The sequence below is a fragment of the Daphnia pulicaria genome, unplaced genomic scaffold (genome assembly GCF_021234035.1).
Source record: "Daphnia pulicaria isolate SC F1-1A unplaced genomic scaffold, SC_F0-13Bv2 h1tg000235l, whole genome shotgun sequence".
Taxonomy (NCBI): domain Eukaryota; kingdom Metazoa; phylum Arthropoda; class Branchiopoda; order Diplostraca; family Daphniidae; genus Daphnia; species Daphnia pulicaria.
The window spans coordinates 1-27,305 of NW_025804908.1; the positions used below are offsets into that span (position 1 = coordinate 1).

Sequence of the window (27,305 nt, forward strand, 5' to 3'; positions counted from 1 at the left end):
CACGGAATTCAGGAGCACTCCATGCTTCTGGAAACTGCCATTGGGGAAGCAAAGCACCTCCGCAAGGATCTCACCATTTGTTGGCTTGACCTCGCCAACGCATTCGGCTCTCTTCCGCATGACTATCTGGAGGAACTGTTTAACAGCCTCCCAATACCCATCGAGCTCCAGTCAACATTGGCCGACATCTACAGGGACAACATATCTCAATTTGTAGTCAACGACGACCTCGTCCCGATTGCATCAACGTCCGGAGTACGGCAGGGCGACGGCCTGAGCTCCATCGTTTTCAACCTGGCGGCTGAACCTCTCCTCAGGTGCGCAAAGGCTCCCAGCAACGCTGGATTTCCCATGCTTGGCACCACTGCCAAGGCTACCTCATATGCCGACGACATCTCGGTTATAGGGCAGCGCCCAGCCCAGCTCCAGATCACCATCGACGCTATGTGCTCCGTCGCCTCCACTTTAGGGCTCCAATTCAACGGAGCTAAGTGCGCGGCCATAACCTTCACCAAAGGCAAAGTGGACACGTCAGCCCCCCTTCGAATAGACGGAAAGCCAATCAGGACGCTTGGTGATGGCGACAATGAGACTTACCTCGGGGTTCCAATTGGGTCCCGCCTCCTTTTCCGTCCTGCCACATCCATACCCGACAGCCTCGTGAAGGTTGCTGACTCTGACCTTGCGCCATGGCAAAAGCTCGAGGTCTTCCGCAGCCACCTTCTTCCCTCCATCTCGCATCACCTAGCAACTGGTCGTGTCGAAAAATCTTTTCTACACGACCTCGACAAGAATTGCGCAGACTTTCTCCGTCTGGTGGCCAACGTCCCACACAATGCTCACACAGACTTCCTCTATGCCGATCGTCGGGCCGGCGGCCTTGGAGCCACGCGTCTCTCGGAGGATGCCGACGTATGGACAATCGCACGGGCGGCCCAACTTCTTGACAGCTCCGACGCCGTCGTCAGCTCAGTGGCCAGGGCGCAAGCCTCAAAAAACATCTACAACGCCCTAAAGATTGAACCAACCACCGCTTTACTGTCCGACTACCTCTCAGGCTCCCAAACTGGGGGTCTCTATGACATCCGCTTCGCTAGCACAGGAGCAAATACCTGGTCAAGGGCCAGGCGGGCCGCCAAAAGACTTAGGGTGAGGATTGACGTATCCAGCGACGACACAAAAACTTTACTGGTTGCTGACGACGTCTCCACAACCTCGGTCAAGGCAGTCCGGGGCCTCCGTTCCGTCATCCGCAGCCGACACACATCAAACCTCTGCTCAGCACCCCATCAGGGAGTCGTGGCCAAAGGACTCATGCTCGAGCTGAAATCATCCGACATGGCCCGCCTCATATCGTGCAGAACAACTCTCAATTTCGACGATTGGGAGCTCATCCATCAGACCAGGCTCGGTCTCCTCCCTCTCCATGGAGCTCCTGGATACCAACCGAGCGACAAGAGCTGCCGGAAGTGTGGTCGCCAACTTGAGACCACCACTCATGTCCTCAATGCCTGCCCCAACAACCTTCCCTGCATGACCTTAAGGCACGACGCGGTGCTCACTCGACTCAACGCCACCCTCACACGAGCAGGACACACCACTCGCGTGAACAAATGTTACGACGGTACCCTTCTCCGTCCTGACCTCCTCATTACTTCAGTCGAACCACCCGTCATCATCGACATCACCATCCCGTTTGATGAGCCGGAGAACCTGCAGTTGGCGCACGATGAAAAGGTGCGAAAATACTCTCCACTTACAACAACCATCCCATTCGTCGTCGGCTCACTGGGATCTTGGCTAACCTCAAACGATGCCATAGCAACAACACTAGGCATTACCTCCCGATCCTGGAACTCAACCAGGAGAGACACTCGCCTGCTGGCCATCAAGGGATCACTCGCAATTGCCAGGCAGCACATCTGCCGTCCGAACCAGGACCCCACAACACCGGCAGAGCAAGAACCCCAGGCCCAATCACCCCCTTCGTGACACTAGTCTTTGTTTTTCCACCATCTTTCTACATGTAACTAGTTCAATTCTATATTCGCAACACTATGATTCGCCATATTTTATTCTTTTCCATTTTGTATTATATTTCCTACATGTCGTGTATATGTTGTTTTACCACAATTTTTTACCTTTAACTAGTTCCATTTCATATTCGCAACACTATGATTCGCCATATTTTATTCTTTTCCATTTTATTTCCTATATGTCGTTGCTCCAAAGTCGGAGAATATACACTTTTAAATTTTCAAAACCGGAAGTACGAAAACGCACAAATAAAAACATGAACTTTACCACATATTTTACGAGGATCACGAATATGTGGTTCTTTTGTGCGTCAGATCAATATTTACTAAACTACTGACAGAAATAAGTAAACCGGAAGTAGAAAAAAACACATTATTTAAAAATCTAACAAGTGAGCTTTGTTGGGGGAATAGTTATCTTTTGTTATCACTACAAAATTACCACCAAAAACGGTCGATAAAGGTTTAAAGAGATGTTCAAAGTAACTGAAACTGACTGTTTTGACAGCTGCAAATTTTCAAAAAGCCATCTAGCGTTAGAAAAAAGAAACGTCTAAGTAAAACTTCGTTGGCGCGTAAGAAGGGCCTGTTTTGGAAACTAGACAGAGTCTAACGCAACTAAAGACTATTGGTAGATAACCTACGAAAATAATTCAATTGATGGGTACCTGGGCACAATCCCGTGGTGAATGATGACAAGTGTGTCACAGCGGGAGGAAGCGAACACTGAAGTGATCCAACTCGTCAATGATGTAAGAAAGTACGAAGCAGTGAAGCTAGATGAGCGGACGTTGGGAAGAAAAGGATGGAGAAGAACGTTGGTGGAAGTCCCTCCCGAGGTCCCTCCTACATTTAATCGTTATTTAACAAAGGCCAGAACAAGCTACAGATATCTTGCGTCATCTGTAAAAAAAAATTATTACATTAATGAAAATGTAATAATCAATAAAGCATATCAATCTTTACCTTTTCTACGAGCACACTGTTCATGATGAAAAAACCGTAAAAATGGAATTCACAGTGATGTACCAACAGCATTACTCCTCTGGTTGAAATCAATTTCCTGATGTTAAAGAAAGTGTCATGAAGTATTGCAGTAATATGGTGAAAGGTGATATTGATGCTTACTTTTATCATTGGGGCTGACAAATTCAGTAAGGCTGACTTTTTTCACACAGATCAGTATGCAGATGGTAGATGTAACGCACATTGCAGGTATTCACTTCAAACTCTTCATGTCACTGAAGCTGAAACTCTAAGTAGCAATGGAATAAGGAAAATGATCTACATTACTTACAAATTTACACAAATTTACCTATGAAAAATAAAACTACCTATCTCACAGCTGGGTTGCCTTCTAAACGAGTGTAGAAACAGCCATAACAACAAACGTGCTGCTACAGGTTACACAACCAAAATTGCAAGATTCAGAAAATATCCTACGGTTCACGAGCAAGAATACCTACATTACATAAAAATCTGAATTATAATGGTTTTAGTATTAATGCTTCATTGTTCTAGTGTGGTAGTAGTAAAGGGAAAGTACCTTATCTCTGCACATTGTCTAATTCCACCATATGCTTCAAATATGAGTTTTAGGCTTTTGACAGCACAAGGAGCTAATGGATGGAAGGTGACTAAGTAAACTTTTTGGAGTGACTGACAGTATGCATCTAAAATTTTAAGAAATAAATGATTATAATATACAAAAAAAGGACACTAGATCAAGATAAACCTACATATAACACGAAGTTGAATTCGGTATTTGAAATTACAGAAAAATACGTGTAAATTAGCAACAATTTATTTTGCCATGTTTCATGATGCAGGAACAACAATGGCGACAATGCGACATCTAGTAATGAGTTTTTGCACTGTATACGAATTTAAAGAATCAATTGGTTCGGTTCTACCAGCCATTCAATGGAAAGCTTCCCACAAAACCAATACTTCCTTAAACATGTTTGGGAATGAGGATCACAAAAATCAGATTCTTTTCGTCGTCAGATAGATAATTACAATTAGAGAACTATTTAGAAACCGGAAGTAAACAAGCTTCGTCTGGGCTAAATGCCCTACTAAATAGAATCTGGTTGGGAAACTTCGTCTGCTACTAAATTACACAGTACACATCACAATTCACAAGTTACTTCAAAAAATCAAACAAGATAAATTCAGATTCGGATATTGAGGTTTGTTTAACCGTTTATAAAAAACACAGCAATTAATGATTCTACTTCTGGACTTAATGTTTTCTGTTGTGACATTGGTGCTTGTGACAACAGAAATCAAATGGTACAATCCAGTAATGAAAGCTTTGTCTTCCAAAGGTAAATAGTTTCTATTTTCAAGGGTCCTGCATTTAAACAAACTACTGTTGCATTTTATATGTATCTCATTTCAGGTTAACTTTTTGCTGTCACATTGTAGTACATCTCCAAGATATTGCTGCATTCCCCAGATCCAATTCTTTGCTGTTATCTATTTGGACAATTGGAAGACAATGCCACCATTCAAGAGGTTGTGGTGACCACCATTTGAGTACTAATTTACGACAACCTGAGATTGATTAAATTTACAGATAATAATACAATTAATATTACAGAAATCTTAGAAAAATTACCAACCTATTTAGTTAAGTGGTGATAAATATACCCTCTAATTACAAGTCGGCCCAGATGTTTAAACCCCCTTCCCACCATCAAACCGTGATATTATGTATGTACACTCTCTGTATTATGTTTTTAAAAATGTTTTTACCATTAAGAATTCTGTTACTGACTGACAGCACATCTAGACACCTCCCCTCCCTGTGATGGCATATGTAAACGGCCCCTCTGTCAAATCAGCATGTCACAATCACTTTCCATTCCAATTAGACCTAAGACCAAGTAAATTCTGGCGAGAAGACGCGAAAAAAAGCAACAAAACACAAAACAAAACTAACAGCTTTTTAAACTCAAACCACATTCATAGTAACAAATAAAGAACACACTGAAGGAGTATACTAGAAATAAAAACAATGGGAAAATAACCACTGGCGTAATTTCGATTTTGTTCAATAAGTACTCCTTAAACCAGGGGAGACGATGGGCAACAGCATCAGCACATTAGATTAATATATCTGCAACTCGGTACACAACGGTACTGTAACACCGTTAGCAATTTCAGCTTTGACTTCAAACATCAACCAACAGCGGAAAGAACCTATGAAACAAATTAGATATAAAGCAACATCAACTTGTTGTAAATGTTCAAGAAGCTTCCCAATTTAGGCACTTGGCATGCAGCAAGTCGAAATGTTCTGATTTGGATGGAAACAGCTTCAAATTAACCTGGCTGACAGAACCTAAGACATGAAAGAAATGTTATGCATTGTCTAGCATACATAATCAGTAAAAATCTGTAGAATTCTACGTATAGAATAGAGAACAGTAAGCGATTAAATTTCTCTAAACAATAATTTCAGATTAATTATCTGTGTAAATGAAATAATCACAACTGGAGAGCTTACTGAAGACCAGAGACCTGAAAGAAATCTCGATTGTGGAGTATTCCGGTTTACAGGATTTCACCTATAAGTAGTAAGTAACAAGGATTAACTATATCACCACGTTAGGAGGAATGCAGTACCATATTGATACAGAAAGTACATACCAAATCCCAGCACTTCTCCACTTCTGAGGTAGGAACATTCTGACCATGATGGATATATCTTCATCGTCAGACATTCATGGAATGGATTCATTTTCATGGATAGAACCACACATTCATTGGACTGGACCATTTCATCTCTATTGACAAAGAGCACTCCGGGAAAACAGTCAGCTGCAGATATCTGAAAATATATCTAGAATGCAAGAAGATTTATTGGCTAAATGTTGTGTTACATGTCAATTAAGACAGATAAACCATTTTAAGTTCATTTAAGCCAACACGAACAATCAAGACCAAAATAACATCGCTCATGAGAACCTCTGCTCTACATCCATTCTAAAGATATTTTTCAAGTTGGTCGAAAGATGTTATGGCACAATGCAATAACCCGATAGACAGCTACTCAAATGGTGCTAGTAATTATACACAAATTACCAAAAAGCCTAGAATGTGACCACAGACCCGAGAACATCACTAAAGCTACAGGTAACGACGCGACAGGCGGCCACCATTTTGAATAATTTAGCAGTAATTGTAGAGGAGTGGGCAGGGTTGCATGAATAGGACTAATAAGACAGAACCTCAAACTTCGGTTTTTCTCCTGCAATTGTAAAAATATAAATTCTTATAAGAAAACAAGCACGTAATTATAAATTATGAGTTATGAAAATTATGAGTTATGAGTTACAGACCAAAGAAATCGGCAAGGATTTCTTATAATTGAGGCGGATGGCTGCCAAACTACAAGATCTTCGCTCAAGGATTACTCGATTCCACGTCATCTTAGAAAACAGATTAGGGGATGAAGTCAAGTGCAAAATCTTCTACAAAAGCATTTCCTGCCGATCACAGATAAAACGATCGACTAAGCTCAAAAGATGGAACCGAGCCTGATCAGCTGAGCCTGGTATCATTGCCTGTTGATCGTTTAGAAAGGGTAAATCTGAGATGATGTTCAGAAATACAAAAATATAGTTTTAGCTCTGCAGTAAGGTAATGATAATGAAAGGGTGATGACGATAAATGTAGTGAAATAATTTGACCTGGGATTGGGATTGAATAAAACTGAAATATGAACAGCAGTCCTTGACGAGTTGGGCAGGTTCATTGCCCTGCATTGAAATTTGTGTGTACATATTGATGTAAACAGGTGATGCCTTCTATATTTTTTGGTCCTCCTAATCTGTAAATTAACAAATGAAAAATTTCCTAAAAGTTAAGAGAAACGAAGAATAACAACAGTTATGATATACAAATTTTCATTAAGCAGTGGATGTGCATAAAAATTAACTGTTTCTTTCACAGTTATTGGGCATTTGGAGTAATTATCACAGTTATGATCAATCAGTTTCATCATTAGCATCCAACACTAAAATATGTCATGACGAAATGCATTTGTTCTCCAACCTAACAAAATGTAATCTTCAATAATACAATTACAGTTTGACTGTGTCCTCTCTACTTTACACAGTCTAAATACGACCATAAAATAAAAAAAAGTAATAAAAAGTTCAAAGCAATCTTAAGTAACACTTCTTTTTACGTCATTACAAAAGGTAAAACATTACTAACCAGTCCAACACCATTACACACCAACACCGAATTACAGCCGCGTGACAGACGTGCAGACGACAATCAAAATCAAACATATTGAAGTTTTCGAAAGTTGCAGCACCAGGCCACCAGCATAATCAATCAGTAACAAAATTAAAGTAGCTCAGAAATTTACACCCAAAAGATCAGCTTAAAACGAGAGACACGAATATTGGTTTAAAAAAATTATTTGACCAGTAGAAGTGTTTCAAAACTGAATTCAAAGAATTCGACATCAGTGCCATCTACTCACAACTAGCGGCAACATGAAAAACATAGAATTTATCGCATCCTGTTCTCCTTGACCTGGGGAACAAGAATATCGGTTTTTTAAAGTGATCCGACCAGTAGAAATACTTTAAAATGCAATTTGAAAGTTTCGACATCAGCGCCAACTATTGGCAACTAGCGGCAACATGAAAAAACCGATAATTTATCGAATCCTGCTCTCTTTGACCTGGGAAACAAGATTATCGGTTTTTTGAAGTGATCCACCCAGTAGAAATACGTTAAAATGCAATTGGAAAGTTTCGACATAAGCGCCATCTAAATCAGCGCCACCAAGTGGCAAGTGTTGTAACTAAACGCGATTTTGATCTCATCGTGCTCAGCGTGAAATGCTGATCAAGAATATATCCTAGATTGCCTGTTTCTGAGCATTTTTAGTAAGTATGGAAAGCAGCGCCACCAAGTGGCAAGTGTTGGAACTAAACCCGATTTTGATCTCATCGTGCTCAGCGTGAAATGCTGATCAAGAATATATCCTAGATTGCATGTTTCTGAGCATTTTTAGTAAGTCTGGAAAGCAGCGCCACCAAGTGGCAAGTGTTGGAACTAAACCCGATTTTGATCTCATCGTGCTCAGCGTGAAATGCTGATCAAGAATATATCCTAGATTGCATGTTTCTGAGCATTTTTAGTAAGTCTGGAAAGCAGCGCCACCAAGTGGCAAGTGTTGGAACTAAACCCGATTTTGATCTCATCGTGCTCAGCGTGAAATGCTGATCAAGAATATATCCTAGATTGCCTGTTTCTAAGCATTTTTAGTAAGTATGGAAAGCAGCGCCACCAAGTGGCAAGTGTTGGAACTAAACCCGATTTTGATCTCATCGTGCTCAGCGTTTCACGCTGGGTTGGTTAGGTTAGGTTAGGTTAGGTTAGGTTAGGTTAGGTTAGGTTAGGTTAGGTTAGGTTAGGTTAGGTTAGGTTAGGTTAGGTTAGGTTAGGTTAGGTTAGGTTAGGTTAGGTTAGGTTAGGTTAGGTTAGGTTAGGTTAGGTTAGTTGTTCAGTCAAAGCAAAAATAAAAATGTTTTGGGCATGGCCACCGGGAAAAAAGAGAAGAATAGAAAGAGCCGTGTTAATGTGAAATGTGTTTTATTTGTGCGAATATTTTTTCAAATTTCTTCTTTTTATTTCTTTGATTAACTCCAGATTGGAAGAGCCAAAGGGCACGTGAAGAAGTCCAGGCTCACCGAACCCGCCACCCCCAGATCATGCCGAGCTCTTAGGCTATCTCGAACAGTCGTGATGCACGCGAGGAAGCCTGAACTAGTTCCGAATTCCCAGCTTTCCTTCCGTCGAAAATCAAACTTTCTTCTTCTTCGGGTGTTGAGGTAATTTAAAGATGGATTTCAAGTAAAATAGTTGAAACATGCTGCACGAGCCTAGTTTTTCTTTTCAATTTAATATTTTTTAAGAATTAAAATCTTGGTGATATTTGGTAGAATTGAGTTAAGCTAGCCGTTTTTGATGAAAATAAATTCGAAAAATTTTAAGATGACTCAACGTAGGAAATAAATTGTTTGTTGGACGTGTGTCGAATAAAGTTGATTGTAAAGAATTTTTTAAAAAAGATATTTATTCAATTTTCATTCGAAAAAAGCAAATTGTTGCACATAGGAGAAAAATAAAGGTGGCTGAAGAACTCAGCAAAACAAATTGAGTTAAGCTGAAAGCATTGAATTCCAAAATTAGAAAGTCCTGCAGGAAAAATAAATTTTTTTTTGAAGATCTCGAATTTCCACTTTACAATTTATTTAGTCCATCCGTTTGGATACGTAGAGTCTTGTCTAAATCCGGAAAAATGAAGATGATGAGAATAAAAAATAAATATTTTGAGATATTTGAATATTTTTCCAAGTCCTACAGGGCAATCCATGTATTTTTGCCCCAGATTGTTAGAGATGTAATTTTCCTGTTCTTTTTTTCTTCAAAAAAGTTAAAAAATGAAGTAGTCAAGTGTTGTCTTTGTAGTTTTTTTGTTTTTAAATAAAAAATAAGATATTAAGACCCTTCGTATAGCTGAGTCCGTTGCTATCTATGAATATTTTATTTCTTTGTTGAGTCAATGTTGCGATTGGTGTCTGAATTTATTAAATTCCAGAAAAATTGGAAGATTTTTTTAGTGATCCATATGTGTATGATTTTTTCGAAATCGATGGGAATGTGTTGTTGCATAAATAACTTAAAGATATATTTATTAGATTCTAATTTCTTAGTACAAAAGGGAAATCTAATCCAGTTCGTCAGTTGAGAATCCAAATTTATCTATGCCATAAGCATAGACGCCAGAATTTCGACTCCTATCTCAATATTCTGATTTGGACGGAGTCAGAGAAGGCCCAGAAGGGACCGTTCTCTACTGGATCCCTTACTTATCGTTAAAAATATTTTAAAAAGTTAACACAAATGCAAATTTAAAAATATGTGTCTTCTTTGTTGAGTTTGTGTTTATTTGACGAGTTTCTAGTTGATTTGAAAGTTTTTGTGTTTGTAAAGATGTGTTATTATTTAAAAGGAGGGGGAAAGGAATTGCTTACTTTTGTATTTATTCCATTTTCAATGATTATTCTTTAGGAGCCGCAATGGCGAACCACTAGATGTATCAATACCCACACGTGCCTTTCAAAAGGTGGCAGGAAAACTACCCCTTATCAGACATCGTCACGGTACGAGTGTATCTTACCATTGCTAGAGCAATTAGGCTTGGGTAACTGACACGAGGGAGCAATTACTAGCTCTAAGTCTCATCATAACAAGGCCATACTCGTGAGTGAGTTGAAACGCAAAGCATTAGAACTGCACTCTATGAATTTGGATTTAATAAACGCAGGTGTATATAGCGTGGTAGGAGGGGTGGGTACTTAACATTATTCCCTTGGTTTTGATTCGAGGTGGAAGGGGTGGAACCGCCACAGCCATAGTCTCTTATCGTACACGGGGAAACCAGTCTTAAAACATGCAATAAGATGATTTATAGGTGATTCCCTTGGAGTCGTAAAAGTAGGGAAGAGTGGGACTTAGTTAGCCACTCATAGTAGTTTTACACGTCACGGGGAACGGGTACACATATGTAAAATACACAGAATGCATTAAGACGAAAAATAGCGGTAGCATTAATAAATGCTGATACAGCGGTTCCTACTACCGGTGAAATCCAGGGTCCAGGGCTTCTTCGTCCAGGATTTGCCAGTGGATCTGGTCGGAAGCGCCTCTTGTCCTTTTTCCAGGGTCATCCAGCACGTGGGGCCTCTTCCTGGGTGGTGCTGGTCCTGTAGAGTAGATGTTGCTCGGGTGAGCTCCGGCAGCCGACTGAGCTCTGGCCATGAGGCGCGCTGCTTATATAGTCCACTCGCCGGAAGGGGGCGTATTTAATTTTGGTGAAAAAGACTTTAATCCCTTTTGTGTGGCCTTGGTTCCCACGCGGCCAACAATGTCCGCGTCAGTGGATCGGTCTCCGCGAGAGTGCTCCGGTGTCGGCGATAGGGGTGACCGTGGGAAAAACGAGTATTTTTCTTATCCCGCCCCCGGCGTGATAGTTCGGGAGTCGGCGTGAGCAGATATCGGCGTGATTTTTTGTCGTCTACCGTTTGGCGATGTCCGCGTCAGTGGAGCGCTCACCGCGACAGTGTAGCGGTCTCCGCGATAGTAAAGTGCTCTCCGCGAGAGTGTTTCGGTCTCCGCGATAGTGTAGCGGTCTCCGCGATAGTGAAGTGGTCTCCGCGACAGTGAAGTGCTCTCCGCGAGAGTGGTTCGGTCTCCGCGATAGTGTAGCGGTCTCCGCGATAGTGAAGTGCTCTCCGCGAGAGTGTTTCGGTCTCCGCGATAGTGTAGCGGTCTCCGCGATAGTGAAGTGCTCTCCGCGAGAGTGTTTCGGTCTCCGAGATAGTGGTTCGGTCTCCGCGATAGTGTAGCGGTCTCCGCGATAGTGAAGTGCTCTCCGCGAGAGTGTTTTGGTCTCCGCGATAGTGTAGCGGTCTCCGCGATAGTGAAGTGGTCTCCACGACAGTGAAGTGCTCTCCGCGAGAGTGATTCAGTCTCCGCGACAGTGAAGTGATCACCGGGAGAGTGATTCAGTCTCCGCGATAGTGATTTGATAATTTAAAAAAACGCCATCTAGCGGTAGTTGTTAACAACTTTTTTCAAAAAATGAGTTTCTTCAAAACGCCATCTAGCGGTAGTAATTAACAACTTTCCAAAAAATTCATTTTCTTTAAAACGCCATTGATGTTGATTCAGGGTTACGCCGATAGTTTCAGGGTCATGTCGATACTCTAAAAATGGAGTGAATGACCCCAGGTTAGGTTAGGTTAGACCGTGAGTGTTTACACTTTTTAATTTCTTCAATAAAACGCCCGTTTTATAGCTTAGTGCGCGTAGCGCATGCCAGAGCTGTCCTTGGATCGCGTAGCGATTTTTACAACATCCCAGATCTTAGATCGCGTAGCGATCACCACAACATCCATGAACTTAGTTCGCGCAGCGAACACATTCATCAATTTCTCAACTTCTTCTATTGTGAAACGTTCTGATTTTTGTGATGGGACTGGTGTCTGTTTTTGATGGGACTATTGTCCGTTTTTGATGGGACGTTTGTCCATTTTACGTGTTAAAGTCGGTGTCTAAGTTTTTAGTTCTGTAAAGGACAGGGCCTGATCCCTGGATACGAGACCGTGCCACGCTAAATGCTCAGAATATCATCGCATAATCAGCGTCGGTCCCGCAACCGGTTAGGTTTGTTGTTCAGTCAAAGCAAAAATAAAAATGTTTTGGGCATGGCCACCGGGAAAAAAGAGAAGAATAGAAAGAGCCGTGTTAATGTGAAATGTGTTTTATTTGTGCGAATATTTTTTCAAATTTCTTCTTTTTATTTCTTTGATTAACTCCAGATTGGAAGAGCCAAAGGGCACGTGAAGAAGTCCAGGCTCACCGAACCCGCCAGATCCACTGGCAAATCCTGGACGAAGAAGCCCTGGACCCTGGATTTCACCGGTAGTAGGAACCGCTGTATCAGCATTTATTAATGCTACCGCTATTTTTCGTCTTAATGCATTCTGTGTATTTTACATATGTGTACCCGTTCCCCGTGACGTGTAAAACTACTATGAGTGGCTAACTAAGTCCCACTCTTCCCTACTTTTACGACTCCAAGGGAATCACCTATAAATCATCTTATTGCATGTTTTAAGACTGGTTTCCCCGTGTACGATAAGAGACTATGGCTGTGGCGGTTCCACCCCTTCCACCTCGAATCAAAACCAAGGGAATAATGTTAAGTACCCACCCCTCCTACCACGCTATATACACCTGCGTTTATTAAATCCAAATTCATAGAGTGCAGTTCTAATGCTTTGCGTTTCAACTCACTCACGAGTATGGCCTTGTTATGATGAGACTTAGAGCTAGTAATTGCTCCCTCGTGTCAGTTACCCAAGCCTAATTGCTCTAGCAATGGTAAGATACACTCGTACCGTGACGATGTCTGATAAGGGGTAGTTTTCCTGCCACCTTTTGAAAGGCACGTGTGGGTATTGATACATCTAGTGGTTCGCCATTGCGGCTCCTAAAGAATAATCATTGAAAATGGAATAAATACAAAAGTAAGCAATTCCTTTCCCCCTCCTTTTAAATAATAACACATCTTTACAAACACAAAAACTTTCAAATCAACTAGAAACTCGTCAAATAAACACAAACTCAACAAAGAAGACACATATTTTTAAATTTGCATTTGTGTTAACTTTTTAAAATATTTTTAACGATAAGTAAGGGATCCAGTAGAGAACGGTCCCTTCTGGGCCTTCTCTGACTCCGTCCAAATCAGAATATTGAGATAGGAGTCGAAATTCTGGCGTCTATGCTTATGGCATAGATAAATTTGGATTCTCAACTGACGAACTGGATTAGATTTCCCTTTTGTACTAAGAAATTAGAATCTAATAAATATATCTTTAAGTTATTTATGCAACAACACATTCCCATCGATTTCGAAAAAATCATACACATATGGATCACTAAAAAAATCTTCCAATTTTTCTGGAATTTAATAAATTCAGACACCAATCGCAACATTGACTCAACAAAGAAATAAAATATTCATAGATAGCAACGGACTCAGCTATACGAAGGGTCTTAATATCTTATTTTTTATTTAAAAACAAAAAAACTACAAAGACAACACTTGACTACTTCATTTTTTAACTTTTTTGAAGAAAAAAAGAACAGGAAAATTACATCTCTAACAATCTGGGGCAAAAATACATGGATTGCCCTGTAGGACTTGGAAAAATATTCAAATATCTCAAAATATTTATTTTTTATTCTCATCATCTTCATTTTTCCGGATTTAGACAAGACTCTACGTATCCAAACGGATGGACTAAATAAATTGTAAAGTGGAAATTCGAGATCTTCAAAAAAAATTTTATTTTTCCTGCAGGACTTTCTAATTTTGGAATTCAATGCTTTCAGCTTAACTCAATTTGTTTTGCTGAGTTCTTCAGCCACCTTTATTTTTCTCCTATGTGCAACAATTTGCTTTTTTCGAATGAAAATTGAATAAATATCTTTTTTAAAAAATTCTTTACAATCAACTTTATTCGACACACGTCCAACAAACAATTTATTTCCTACGTTGAGTCATCTTAAAATTTTTCGAATTTATTTTCATCAAAAACGGCTAGCTTAACTCAATTCTACCAAATATCACCAAGATTTTAATTCTTAAAAAATATTAAATTGAAAAGAAAAACTAGGCTCGTGCAGCATGTTTCAACTATTTTACTTGAAATCCATCTTTAAATTACCTCAACACCCGAAGAAGAAGAAAGTTTGATTTTCGACGGAAGGAAAGCTGGGAATTCGGAACTAGTTCAGGCTTCCTCGCGTGCATCACGACTGTTCGAGATAGCCTAAGAGCTCGGCATGATCTGGGGGTGGCGGGTTCGGTGAGCCTGGACTTCTTCACGTGCCCTTTGGCTCTTCCAATCTGGAGTTAATCAAAGAAATAAAAAGAAGAAATTTGAAAAAATATTCGCACAAATAAAACACATTTCACATTAACACGGCTCTTTCTATTCTTCTCTTTTTTCCCGGTGGCCATGCCCAAAACATTTTTATTTTTGCTTTGACTGAACAACTAACCTAACCTAACCTAACCTAACCTAACCTAACCTAACCTAACCTAACCTAACCTAACCTAACCTAACCTAACCTAACCTAACCTAACCTAACCTAACCTAACCTAACCTAACCTAACCTAACCTAACCTAACCTAACCTAACCTAACCTAACCTAACCTAACCAACCCAGCGTGAAACGCTGAGCACGATGAGATCAAAATCGGGTTTAGTTCCAACACTTGCCACTTGGTGGCGCTGCTTTCCATACTTACTAAAAATGCTTAGAAACAGGCAATCTAGGATATATTCTTGATCAGCATTTCACGCTGAGCACGATGAGATCAAAATCGGGTTTAGTTCCAACACTTGCCACTTGGTGGCGCTGCTTTCCAGACTTACTAAAAATGCTCAGAAACATGCAATCTAGGATATATTCTTGATCAGCATTTCACGCTGAGCACGATGAGATCAAAATCGGGTTTAGTTCCAACACTTGCCACTTGGTGGCGCTGCTTTCCAGACTTACTAAAAATGCTCAGAAACATGCAATCTAGGATATATTCTTGATCAGCATTTCACGCTGAGCACGATGAGATCAAAATCGGGTTTAGTTCCAACACTTGCCACTTGGTGGCGCTGCTTTCCATACTTACTAAAAATGCTCAGAAACAGGCAATCTAGGATATATTCTTGATCAGCATTTCACGCTGAGCACGATGAGATCAAAATCGCGTTTAGTTACAACACTTGCCACTTGGTGGCGCTGATTTAGATGGCGCTTATGTCGAAACTTTCCAATTGCATTTTAACGTATTTCTACTGGGTGGATCACTTCAAAAAACCGATAATCTTGTTTCCCAGGTCAAAGAGAGCAGGATTCGATAAATTATCGGTTTTTTCATGTTGCCGCTAGTTGCCAATAGTTGGCGCTGATGTCGAAACTTTCAAATTGCATTTTAAAGTATTTCTACTGGTCGGATCACTTTAAAAAACCGATATTCTTGTTCCCCAGGTCAAGGAGAACAGGATGCGATAAATTCTATGTTTTTCATGTTGCCGCTAGTTGTGAGTAGATGGCACTGATGTCGAATTCTTTGAATTCAGTTTTGAAACACTTCTACTGGTCAAATAATTTTTTTAAACCAATATTCGTGTCTCTCGTTTTAAGCTGATCTTTTGGGTGTAAATTTCTGAGCTACTTTAATTTTGTTACTGATTGATTATGCTGGTGGCCTGGTGCTGCAACTTTCGAAAACTTCAATATGTTTGATTTTGATTGTCGTCTGCACGTCTGTCACGCGGCTGTAATTCGGTGTTGGTGTGTAATGGTGTTGGACTGGTTAGTAATGTTTTACCTTTTGTAATGACGTAAAAAGAAGTGTTACTTAAGATTGCTTTGAACTTTTTATTACTTTTTTTTATTTTATGGTCGTATTTAGACTGTGTAAAGTAGAGAGGACACAGTCAAACTGTAATTGTATTATTGAAGATTACATTTTGTTAGGTTGGAGAACAAATGCATTTCGTCATGACATATTTTAGTGTTGGATGCTAATGATGAAACTGATTGATCATAACTGTGATAATTACTCCAAATGCCCAATAACTGTGAAAGAAACAGTTAATTTTTATGCACATCCACTGCTTAATGAAAATTTGTATATCATAACTGTTGTTATTCTTCGTTTCTCTTAACTTTTAGGAAATTTTTCATTTGTTAATTTACAGATTAGGAGGACCAAAAAATATAGAAGGCATCACCTGTTTACATCAATATGTACACACAAATTTCAATGCAGGGCAATGAACCTGCCCAACTCGTCAAGGACTGCTGTTCATATTTCAGTTTTATTCAATCCCAATCCCAGGTCAAATTATTTCACTACATTTATCGTCATCACCCTTTCATTATCATTACCTTACTGCAGAGCTAAAACTATATTTTTGTATTTCTGAACATCATCTCAGATTTACCCTTTCTAAACGATCAACAGGCAATGATACCAGGCTCAGCTGATCAGGCTCGGTTCCATCTTTTGAGCTTAGTCGATCGTTTTATCTGTGATCGGCAGGAAATGCTTTTGTAGAAGATTTTGCACTTGACTTCATCCCCTAATCTGTTTTCTAAGATGACGTGGAATCGAGTAATCCTTGAGCGAAGATCTTGTAGTTTGGCAGCCATCCGCCTCAATTATAAGAAATCCTTGCCGATTTCTTTGGTCTGTAACTCATAACTCATAATTTTCATAACTCATAATTTATAATTACGTGCTTGTTTTCTTATAAGAATTTATATTTTTACAATTGCAGGAGAAAAACCGAAGTTTGAGGTTCTGTCTTATTAGTCCTATTCATGCAACCCTGCCCACTCCTCTACAATTACTGCTAAATTATTCAAAATGGTGGCCGCCTGTCGCGTCGTTACCTGTAGCTTTAGTGATGTTCTCGGGTCTGTGGTCACATTCTAGGCTTTTTGGTAATTTGTGTATAATTACTAGCACCATTTGAGTAGCTGTCTATCGGGTTATTGCATTGTGCCATAACATCTTTCGACCAACTTGAAAAATATCTTTAGAATGGATGTAGAGCAGAGGTTCTCATGAGCGATGTTATTTTGGTCTTGATTGTTCGTGTTGGCTTAAATGAACTTAAAATGGTTTATCTGTCTTAATTGACATGTAACACAACATTTAGCCAATAAATCTTCTTGCATTCTAGATATATTTTCAGATATCTGCAGCTGACTGTTTTCCCGGAGTGCTCTTTGTCAATAGAGATGAAATGGTCCAGTCCAATGAATGTGTGGTTCTATCCATGAAAATGAATCCATTCCATGAATGTCTGACGATGAAGATATATCCATCATGGTCAGAATGTTCCTACCTCAGAAGTGGAGAAGTGCTGGGATTTGGTATGTACTTTCTGTATCAATATGGTACTGCATTCCTCCTAACGTGGTGATATAGTTAATCCTTGTTACTTACTACTTATAGGTGAAATCCTGTAAACCGGAATACTCCACAATCGAGATTTCTTTCAGGTCTCTGGTCTTCAGTAAGCTCTCCAGTTGTGATTATTTCATTTACACAGATAATTAATCTGAAATTATTGTTTAGAGAAATTTAATCGCTTACTGTTCTCTATTCTATACGTAGAATTCTACAGATTTTTACTGATTATGTATGCTAGACAATGCATAACATTTCTTTCATGTCTTAGGTTCTGTCAGCCAGGTTAATTTGAAGCTGTTTCCATCCAAATCAGAACATTTCGACTTGCTGCATGCCAAGTGCCTAAATTGGGAAGCTTCTTGAACATTTACAACAAGTTGATGTTGCTTTATATCTAATTTGTTTCATAGGTTCTTTCCGCTGTTGGTTGATGTTTGAAGTCAAAGCTGAAATTGCTAACGGTGTTACAGTACCGTTGTGTACCGAGTTGCAGATATATTAATCTAATGTGCTGATGCTGTTGCCCATCGTCTCCCCTGGTTTAAGGAGTACTTATTGAACAAAATCGAAATTACGCCAGTGGTTATTTTCCCATTGTTTTTATTTCTAGTATACTCCTTCAGTGTGTTCTTTATTTGTTACTATGAATGTGGTTTGAGTTTAAAAAGCTGTTAGTTTTGTTTTGTGTTTTGTTGCTTTTTTTCGCGTCTTCTCGCCAGAATTTACTTGGTCTTAGGTCTAATTGGAATGGAAAGTGATTGTGACATGCTGATTTGACAGAGGGGCCGTTTACATATGCCATCACAGGGAGGGGAGGTGTCTAGATGTGCTGTCAGTCAGTAACAGAATTCTTAATGGTAAAAACATTTTTAAAAACATAATACAGAGAGTGTACATACATAATATCACGGTTTGATGGTGGGAAGGGGGTTTAAACATCTGGGCCGACTTGTAATTAGAGGGTATATTTATCACCACTTAACTAAATAGGTTGGTAATTTTTCTAAGATTTCTGTAATATTAATTGTATTATTATCTGTAAATTTAATCAATCTCAGGTTGTCGTAAATTAGTACTCAAATGGTGGTCACCACAACCTCTTGAATGGTGGCATTGTCTTCCAATTGTCCAAATAGATAACAGCAAAGAATTGGATCTGGGGAATGCAGCAATATCTTGGAGATGTACTACAATGTGACAGCAAAAAGTTAACCTGAAATGAGATACATATAAAATGCAACAGTAGTTTGTTTAAATGCAGGACCCTTGAAAATAGAAACTATTTACCTTTGGAAGACAAAGCTTTCATTACTGGATTGTACCATTTGATTTCTGTTGTCACAAGCACCAATGTCACAACAGAAAACATTAAGTCCAGAAGTAGAATCATTAATTGCTGTGTTTTTTATAAACGGTTAAACAAACCTCAATATCCGAATCTGAATTTATCTTGTTTGATTTTTTGAAGTAACTTGTGAATTGTGATGTGTACTGTGTAATTTAGTAGCAGACGAAGTTTCCCAACCAGATTCTATTTAGTAGGGCATTTAGCCCAGACGAAGCTTGTTTACTTCCGGTTTCTAAATAGTTCTCTAATTGTAATTATCTATCTGACGACGAAAAGAATCTGATTTTTGTGATCCTCATTCCCAAACATGTTTAAGGAAGTATTGGTTTTGTGGGAAGCTTTCCATTGAATGGCTGGTAGAACCGAACCAATTGATTCTTTAAATTCGTATACAGTGCAAAAACTCATTACTAGATGTCGCATTGTCGCCATTGTTGTTCCTGCATCATGAAACATGGCAAAATAAATTGTTGCTAATTTACACGTATTTTTCTGTAATTTCAAATACCGAATTCAACTTCGTGTTATATGTAGGTTTATCTTGATCTAGTGTCCTTTTTTTGTATATTATAATCATTTATTTCTTAAAATTTTAGATGCATACTGTCAGTCACTCCAAAAAGTTTACTTAGTCACCTTCCATCCATTAGCTCCTTGTGCTGTCAAAAGCCTAAAACTCATATTTGAAGCATATGGTGGAATTAGACAATGTGCAGAGATAAGGTACTTTCCCTTTACTACTACCACACTAGAACAATGAAGCATTAATACTAAAACCATTATAATTCAGATTTTTATGTAATGTAGGTATTCTTGCTCGTGAACCGTAGGATATTTTCTGAATCTTGCAATTTTGGTTGTGTAACCTGTAGCAGCACGTTTGTTGTTATGGCTGTTTCTACACTCGTTTAGAAGGCAACCCAGCTGTGAGATAGGTAGTTTTATTTTTCATAGGTAAATTTGTGTAAATTTGTAAGTAATGTAGATCATTTTCCTTATTCCATTGCTACTTAGAGTTTCAGCTTCAGTGACATGAAGAGTTTGAAGTGAATACCTGCAATGTGCGTTACATCTACCATCTGCATACTGATCTGTGTGAAAAAAGTCAGCCTTACTGAATTTGTCAGCCCCAATGATAAAAGTAAGCATCAATATCACCTTTCACCATATTACTGCAATACTTCATGACACTTTCTTTAACATCAGGAAATTGATTTCAACCAGAGGAGTAATGCTGTTGGTACATCACTGTGAATTCCATTTTTACGGTTTTTTCATCATGAACAGTGTGCTCGTAGAAAAGGTAAAGATTGATATGCTTTATTGATTATTACATTTTCATTAATGTAATAATTTTTTTTTACAGATGACGCAAGATATCTGTAGCTTGTTCTGGCCTTTGTTAAATAACGATTAAATGTAGGAGGGACCTCGGGAGGGACTTCCACCAACGTTCTTCTCCATCCTTTTCTTCCCAACGTCCGCTCATCTAGCTTCACTGCTTCGTACTTTCTTACATCATTGACGAGTTGGATCACTTCAGTGTTCGCTTCCTCCCGCTGTGACACACTTGTCATCATTCACCACGGGATTGTGCCCAGGTACCCATCAATTGAATTATTTTCGTAGGTTATCTACCAATAGTCTTTAGTTGCGTTAGACTCTGTCTAGTTTCCAAAACAGGCCCTTCTTACGCGCCAACGAAGTTTTACTTAGACGTTTCTTTTTTCTAACGCTAGATGGCTTTTTGAAAATTTGCAGCTGTCAAAACAGTCAGTTTCAGTTACTTTGAACATCTCTTTAAACCTTTATCGACCGTTTTTGGTGGTAATTTTGTAGTGATAACAAAAGATAACTATTCCCCCAACAAAGCTCACTTGTTAGATTTTTAAATAATGTGTTTTTTTCTACTTCCGGTTTACTTATTTCTGTCAGTAGTTTAGTAAATATTGATCTGACGCACAAAAGAACCACATATTCGTGATCCTCGTAAAATATGTGGTAAAGTTCATGTTTTTATTTGTGCGTTTTCGTACTTCCGGTTTTGAAAATTTAAAAGTGTATATTCTCCGACTTTGGAGCAACGACATATAGGAAATAAAATGGAAAAGAATAAAATATGGCGAATCATAGTGTTGCGAATATGAAATGGAACTAGTTAAAGGTAAAAAATTGTGGTAAAACAACATATACACGACATGTAGGAAATATAATACAAAATGGAAAAGAATAAAATATGGCGAATCATAGTGTTGCGAATATAGAATTGAACTAGTTACATGTAGAAAGATGGTGGAAAAACAAAGACTAGTGTCACGAAGGGGGTGATTGGGCCTGGGGTTCTTGCTCTGCCGGTGTTGTGGGGTCCTGGTTCGGACGGCAGATGTGCTGCCTGGCAATTGCGAGTGATCCCTTGATGGCCAGCAGGCGAGTGTCTCTCCTGGTTGAGTTCCAGGATCGGGAGGTAATGCCTAGTGTTGTTGCTATGGCATCGTTTGAGGTTAGCCAAGATCCCAGTGAGCCGACGACGAATGGGATGGTTGTTGTAAGTGGAGAGTATTTTCGCACCTTTTCATCGTGCGCCAACTGCAGGTTCTCCGGCTCATCAAACGGGATGGTGATGTCGATGATGACGGGTGGTTCGACTGAAGTAATGAGGAGGTCAGGACGGAGAAGGGTACCGTCGTAACATTTGTTCACGCGAGTGGTGTGTCCTGCTCGTGTGAGGGTGGCGTTGAGTCGAGTGAGCACCGCGTCGTGCCTTAAGGTCATGCAGGGAAGGTTGTTGGGGCAGGCATTGAGGACATGAGTGGTGGTCTCAAGTTGGCGACCACACTTCCGGCAGCTCTTGTCGCTCGGTTGGTATCCAGGAGCTCCATGGAGAGGGAGGAGACCGAGCCTGGTCTGATGGATGAGCTCCCAATCGTCGAAATTGAGAGTTGTTCTGCACGATATGAGGCGGGCCATGTCGGATGATTTCAGCTCGAGCATGAGTCCTTTGGCCACGACTCCCTGATGGGGTGCTGAGCAGAGGTTTGATGTGTGTCGGCTGCGGATGACGGAACGGAGGCCCCGGACTGCCTTGACCGAGGTTGTGGAGACGTCGTCAGCAACCAGTAAAGTTTTTGTGTCGTCGCTGGATACGTCAATCCTCACCCTAAGTCTTTTGGCGGCCCGCCTGGCCCTTGACCAGGTATTTGCTCCTGTGCTAGCGAAGCGGATGTCATAGAGACCCCCAGTTTGGGAGCCTGAGAGGTAGTCGGACAGTAAAGCGGTGGTTGGTTCAATCTTTAGGGCGTTGTAGATGTTTTTTGAGGCTTGCGCCCTGGCCACTGAGCTGACGACGGCGTCGGAGCTGTCAAGAAGTTGGGCCGCCCGTGCGATTGTCCATACGTCGGCATCCTCCGAGAGACGCGTGGCTCCAAGGCCGCCGGCCCGACGATCGGCATAGAGGAAGTCTGTGTGAGCATTGTGTGGGACGTTGGCCACCAGACGGAGAAAGTCTGCGCAATTCTTGTCGAGGTCGTGTAGAAAAGATTTTTCGACACGACCAGTTGCTAGGTGATGCGAGATGGAGGGAAGAAGGTGGCTGCGGAAGACCTCGAGCTTTTGCCATGGCGCAAGGTCAGAGTCAGCAACCTTCACGAGGCTGTCGGGTATGGATGTGGCAGGACGGAAAAGGAGGCGGGACCCAATTGGAACCCCGAGGTAAGTCTCATTGTCGCCATCACCAAGCGTCCTGATTGGCTTTCCGTCTATTCGAAGGGGGGCTGACGTGTCCACTTTGCCTTTGGTGAAGGTTATGGCCGCGCACTTAGCTCCGTTGAATTGGAGCCCTAAAGTGGAGGCGACGGAGCACATAGCGTCGATGGTGATCTGGAGCTGGGCTGGGCGCTGCCCTATAACCGAGATGTCGTCGGCATATGAGGTAGCCTTGGCAGTGGTGCCAAGCATGGGAAATCCAGCGTTGCTGGGAGCCTTTGCGCACCTGAGGAGAGGTTCAGCCGCCAGGTTGAAAACGATGGAGCTCAGGCCGTCGCCCTGCCGTACTCCGGACGTTGATGCAATCGGGACGAGGTCGTCGTTGACTACAAATTGAGATATGTTGTCCCTGTAGATGTCGGCCAATGTTGACTGGAGCTCGATGGGTATTGGGAGGCTGTTAAACAGTTCCTCCAGATAGTCATGCGGAAGAGAGCCGAATGCGTTGGCGAGGTCAAGCCAACAAATGGTGAGATCCTTGCGGAGGTGCTTTGCTTCCCCAATGGCAGTTTCCAGAAGCATGGAGTGCTCCTGAATTCCGTGGGCTCCTGGGAGAAATCCTTTCTGTTCGGCTGACAGCCACTCGTTGTTGCTGGCCACCGTACAAAGTCGCGACGCGATGGTACCCGAAAAGACCTTGTAGAGAGTGGACAGGAGAGATATTGGTCGAAAGTTGCTGAAATCTGTCGGATCCCCCTTTTTGAAGATTGGAATGATCCTCGCTGACTTCCATCCCGTGGGTATGCCAAGGCGCCAAACCGCCTCATACAGCTTTTCCAGAAGTTTCCCCTCCGGATCGAGCTTGATGATGTCACGGTACTCTATTCCATCAGCCCCAGGGGCTGTGTTGGTGGCTCTCTTGAGCTTCTGTGCGATCTCTTCTTTCGTTGGTGGAGAAGCCAGGACGGATAATTCTACTGGTGACGGCTTTGCCCAGTTACAACTGTCGTAGGCTTGGCGGGCACTATTCACTTCCCCTGCAGATGGTCGGGGGCGAGTGTAGGTTCGTCGCAGAAATTGGGTGGCGTCCTCAGTTGTCCCCGTGTAAGCTTGGGAGTTCTCGCCAAGCACTTTTCTCACAGCCCGGCGGGGGTACCGATTGAAGAGTTTTTGCATCCTGCTTATCTGAGACCAGAGGGCACTGTTCGACCGTCGCTTGATGCGTTGCTGCTGGCGAGACTGGGTCCGGCGCTTCTTTTGTTGGTCGTCACTGACTGGCCTGGGCTGCCGAGCGGGGCGGGTGGTGGTGGCCTCGTCTACCGATGTGGTCATCATGTGCCAGTCGGCTGTTAATTCCGTGGATGCTTGATCCAGGTCGGCGAAGGACGAGCACGCGGCTATTCGTGGTTCCCATTTATTAAAAAATTGCGATGATGGGGCTTCGGGTTGGTTGGTGGCTTGATCGTCCTCTCTCCCGTTTGACTGGCAGTCTGTTGACTCTGTAGCCTCTGTGTCTATGGCAGCTGGAGGTTGTTGGCTTTGGGTATCCGATCGAGAGTCAAGCATCGCCACCGGGGGCAGTGAAACTTGGCACGGGCTAGGTGCGACTGTTGATGGGATGTCTGGGACGTCCGTCATACGAATCGTGTCGGAGGAGGAGGCCGTGGAGAGTGTTAATATTTGATTGACACATATGAACAATATATAACTTGAATATGAGATTTGTATTACCAGATTAGGATGAGTAAAGAGTACACGTCTTTCAGTATCGAACGATGAAGAAGTAGGACTCAAGAGAACAAAATCTCATACGTACGATGAACGTAATAGAGAAACACAGAAGAAACGTTATAAGATTGACAAGTACTTAAACAGAAAGTAAGGCGATCGTCTGCGTGGGTTTGCATTGAGACATGACGGGTAGATGGCGTTGTGTAGATAACAGTCAACATCAACACTCCCCCTCAAACCGAGTAATCAAGAAATAAGGATTGATAAACAGAAAGAAGAAAAAATATCGTATGGATTAAATGGCGACAGAGGAAGCCATGCCGATGCGGTCTCGGAGAAAGTTGAAACGATGAGTAGCAGTTGGCTTCGTGAATATGTCGGCGAGTTGATGGTCGGTTGGGATGTAGACTACATCGATGACGCCATCTGATTGTTTCTCTCTGATGAAGTGAAACCTCACGTCTATGTGTTTCGTGCGTTGGTGATGAGCGGGATTGTGTACCAAACTGATCGCGCTCTGATTGTCACACAAAAGACGGACGGGGCCTGGCTGAAGATGACCGATTTGTAAGAGGAGACGTTGGACCCATATGGCTTCTTTGGTGGCGTTACTAGCTGCAATGTATTCCGCCTCTGTGGTGGAAAGAGCGGTGCATGATTGTCTGGTACTACCCCACGATATGGCACCGCCGAGGTGAAGAAAGATGAAACCAGATGTGGAGCGACGAGTATCTTTGTCACCGGCGTAGTCAGAGTCTGTGTATCCGACGAGGGTGGTGCGACCCTTTCCGGAGAAGAGAAGACCATGAGTTGTGGTACCTGCAAGATATGATATGATGCGTTTAACGGCAGACCAGTGGGCTTTGCCTGGATTTTGGCAGAAACGGGCTGCCTGGCCAACCGCAAAGGCAATGTCCGGGCGGGTGCAGACGGCAGCATATGTGAGACATCCAATGGCCTCGCTGTATGGAGTGTTGTTCATGGCCTTGATTTCGTCAGAGGTAGAAGGAGACATGGAGGAGTCTAGTCGAGCATTGGGATCTGCTGGAGTGCTGGAAGGATTACTGTTGGTCATATGGAAACGCTCGATGATGCGCTGCAGGTATTGAGGTTGAGATAGGAGCAATTTTCTTTGAGCACGGTCTCGAGAGATTTGAAGGCCAATGAATAGATCTGCTGACCCAGAAGTCATAGAGAAGTGGGATGTTAGATAGGATAGTATAGCCGTGTTGACCGATGAACTGGTACTGCATAGGAGGCAATCGTCGACCCAGAGAGCAAAGATAGTGAACTCGGATGCGTTTTCTCGAAAATATACGCATGGATCCGCTGAGCTGCTGATGAAGCCAAAGCTAGTAAGGAAAGAATCAAAAGTTAAGTTCCACAGTCGGGACGACTGCTTGAGGCCGTAGAGTCCTTTGTGGAGGCGGCAGACGAGTGACTCCTGTCCAGCTACGATGAATCCCTCTGGTTGACTGATGTACAGTTCTTCCGCGACTTCTCCGTAAAGAAAGGCCGTCTTTACGTCAAGTTGTATCATGTCTAGGTCACGGTTTGCAGCGATGGATAAAATTGCTCGGAGAGAATCGAGTTTAACTACAGGGGCGTATGTCTCTGTGAAGTCTAAGCCTGGTCGCTGACTGTATCCCTTCGCTACGAATCTGGCCTTGTAACGTTGGATAGTCCCATCAGAACCATGCTTCAGCTTATACGTCCATCGACATCCAATTGCTGATCGCCCATGAGGGAGGGGTGCCAAAGACCAGGTGTGATTATCCATGAGGGACTGGTATTCCTCGTCCATAGCTATTTTCCATTTGTCGGAATCGGGGCTGGCCATGGCCAGTTTGAATGAAGAAGGCTCGATGATGGGAGTTGTCAGATCGGGTTTATCTGTGGATGCAAATTCTGCCCAAAGTTTCTTTGGTTGTGGCGTTCTGCTTGAGTGGCGTGGTCCAGTCGCTGGGATTTGGTCGCTGGGATTGAGACATTCGTTAGCTGGATGAGAAGATTTGAGAGAGTCATGATGAGTTGATACATCATGGGCTGGCGACTCGTTGAAGATGACGTCACGGCTTATTTTCAGTCTGCGATCAACAGGGTCCCATAGGCGATATGCTTTGGTAGTTTCACAATATCCGACGAATAGACATTTGATGCTCTTCGGCTCTAACTTGTGGCGATCACAATCTGGCACGTGCATGTAGGCCTCGCACCCAAATATGCGCAAGTGGCTGAGATTTGGTTTGCGTCCAAACCATAATTCAAATGGAGTGGCTGATGCACTGCTCGATAAGGTGCGGTTGAGGGTGTAGTTGGCGCAGTTGTACGATTCCGCCCACAATTCGAGTGGAATGTTGTTCGTGTGCATCGAGCTCCGCTCCGCTTCTCCGATTGTACGATGATCTCGTTCTGAAACGCCATTGTGTTGAGGAGTGTGTGCAGCACTGATTTCGTGGCGGATTGATTTTTCGGTAAGCCATTCGTTGAATTCTTTACTGATGAATTCACCACCCCCATCGGAGCGCAGAGTGCGAACTGATTGATTAGTTTCACTTTCGATTTTACATACGAAAAGTTTGAATCGATCGAATACTTCAGATTTTAGCCGCAAGAAATATATTACACGATACCCACTGAGGTCGTCTTTAAATGAGACGTAGTATCTCGCTCCGCCAGGTGATGGTGGCTCCATTGGTCCACAGACGTCGGAGTGGATGATCTCTCCAACTTTTGTAGCTCTGCGACGGCCAGATTCGAATGGTAGGCGATGCATTTTACCGAACGCGCAGCCTGGGCAGATGCTAGATGGCGTAGAATTATCCTTTAGTTCTATTCCGTCAACCAGGCCGTTGGACACCATCTTGATTATCGTCTTGTAACAGGT

At 41.9% G+C, this 27,305-nt stretch overlaps 2 protein-coding genes and 6 long non-coding RNA genes across 14 annotated transcripts; 4 read left to right on the top strand and 4 right to left on the bottom strand.

The window, feature by feature from the left end:
* Positions 1–21: 21 nt before the first annotated feature.
* LOC124320036 lies at positions 22–1,992 on the top strand. The gene has a single exon (XM_046782853.1). It carries the CDS (start codon positions 22–24, stop codon positions 1,990–1,992), a length of 1,971 nt encoding a protein of 656 aa, XP_046638809.1.
* Positions 1,993–3,061: 1,069 nt separating this feature from the next.
* LOC124320031 lies at positions 3,062–3,864 on the bottom strand. Of its 2 annotated transcripts, none has more exons than XR_006913721.1 (5): positions 3,772–3,864; positions 3,583–3,709; positions 3,371–3,498; positions 3,165–3,291; positions 3,062–3,099 (listed from the first exon to the last, which is right to left on the bottom strand). It is a non-coding gene; the product is annotated as an uncharacterized LOC124320031 (long non-coding RNA). The 2 variants fall into 2 exon arrangements; XR_006913722.1 differs by having other exon boundaries at positions 3,371–3,515.
* Positions 3,865–4,141: 277 nt separating this feature from the next.
* Positions 4,142–5,273, top strand: LOC124320032. Its single transcript, XR_006913723.1, has 3 exons — positions 4,142–4,228; positions 4,322–4,366; positions 4,441–5,273. It is a non-coding gene; the product is annotated as an uncharacterized LOC124320032 (long non-coding RNA).
* LOC124320030 lies at positions 4,974–7,327 on the bottom strand. Of its 3 annotated transcripts, XR_006913719.1 has the most exons (7): positions 7,266–7,327; positions 6,737–6,876; positions 6,386–6,636; positions 6,129–6,294; positions 5,694–5,886; positions 5,551–5,611; positions 4,974–5,385 (listed from the first exon to the last, which is right to left on the bottom strand). It is a non-coding gene; the product is annotated as an uncharacterized LOC124320030 (long non-coding RNA). The 3 variants fall into 3 exon arrangements; XR_006913720.1 differs by having other exon boundaries at positions 5,565–5,611; positions 6,386–6,876; XR_006913718.1 differs by having other exon boundaries at positions 6,386–6,876.
* An 8,636-nt stretch (positions 7,328–15,963) lies between these two features.
* Positions 15,964–18,317, top strand: LOC124320038. Of its 3 annotated transcripts, XR_006913730.1 has the most exons (7): positions 15,964–16,025; positions 16,415–16,554; positions 16,655–16,905; positions 16,997–17,162; positions 17,405–17,597; positions 17,680–17,740; positions 17,906–18,317. It is a non-coding gene; the product is annotated as an uncharacterized LOC124320038 (long non-coding RNA). The 3 variants fall into 3 exon arrangements; XR_006913729.1 differs by having other exon boundaries at positions 16,415–16,905; XR_006913728.1 differs by having other exon boundaries at positions 16,415–16,905; positions 17,680–17,726.
* On the bottom strand, positions 18,018–19,149 carry LOC124320035. Its single transcript, XR_006913726.1, has 3 exons — positions 19,063–19,149; positions 18,925–18,969; positions 18,018–18,850 (listed from the first exon to the last, which is right to left on the bottom strand). It is a non-coding gene; the product is annotated as an uncharacterized LOC124320035 (long non-coding RNA).
* A 277-nt stretch (positions 19,150–19,426) lies between these two features.
* Positions 19,427–20,229, top strand: LOC124320034. 2 transcript variants are annotated; one of them, XR_006913725.1, is made up of 5 exons: positions 19,427–19,519; positions 19,582–19,708; positions 19,776–19,920; positions 20,000–20,126; positions 20,192–20,229. It is a non-coding gene; the product is annotated as an uncharacterized LOC124320034 (long non-coding RNA). The 2 variants fall into 2 exon arrangements; XR_006913724.1 differs by having other exon boundaries at positions 19,793–19,920.
* Positions 20,230–21,298: 1,069 nt separating this feature from the next.
* Positions 21,299–24,325, bottom strand: LOC124320037. Its single transcript, XM_046782854.1, has one exon. It carries the CDS (start codon positions 24,323–24,325, stop codon positions 21,299–21,301), a length of 3,027 nt encoding a protein of 1,008 aa, XP_046638810.1.
* Between the last annotated feature and the right edge of the window lie 2,980 nt (positions 24,326–27,305).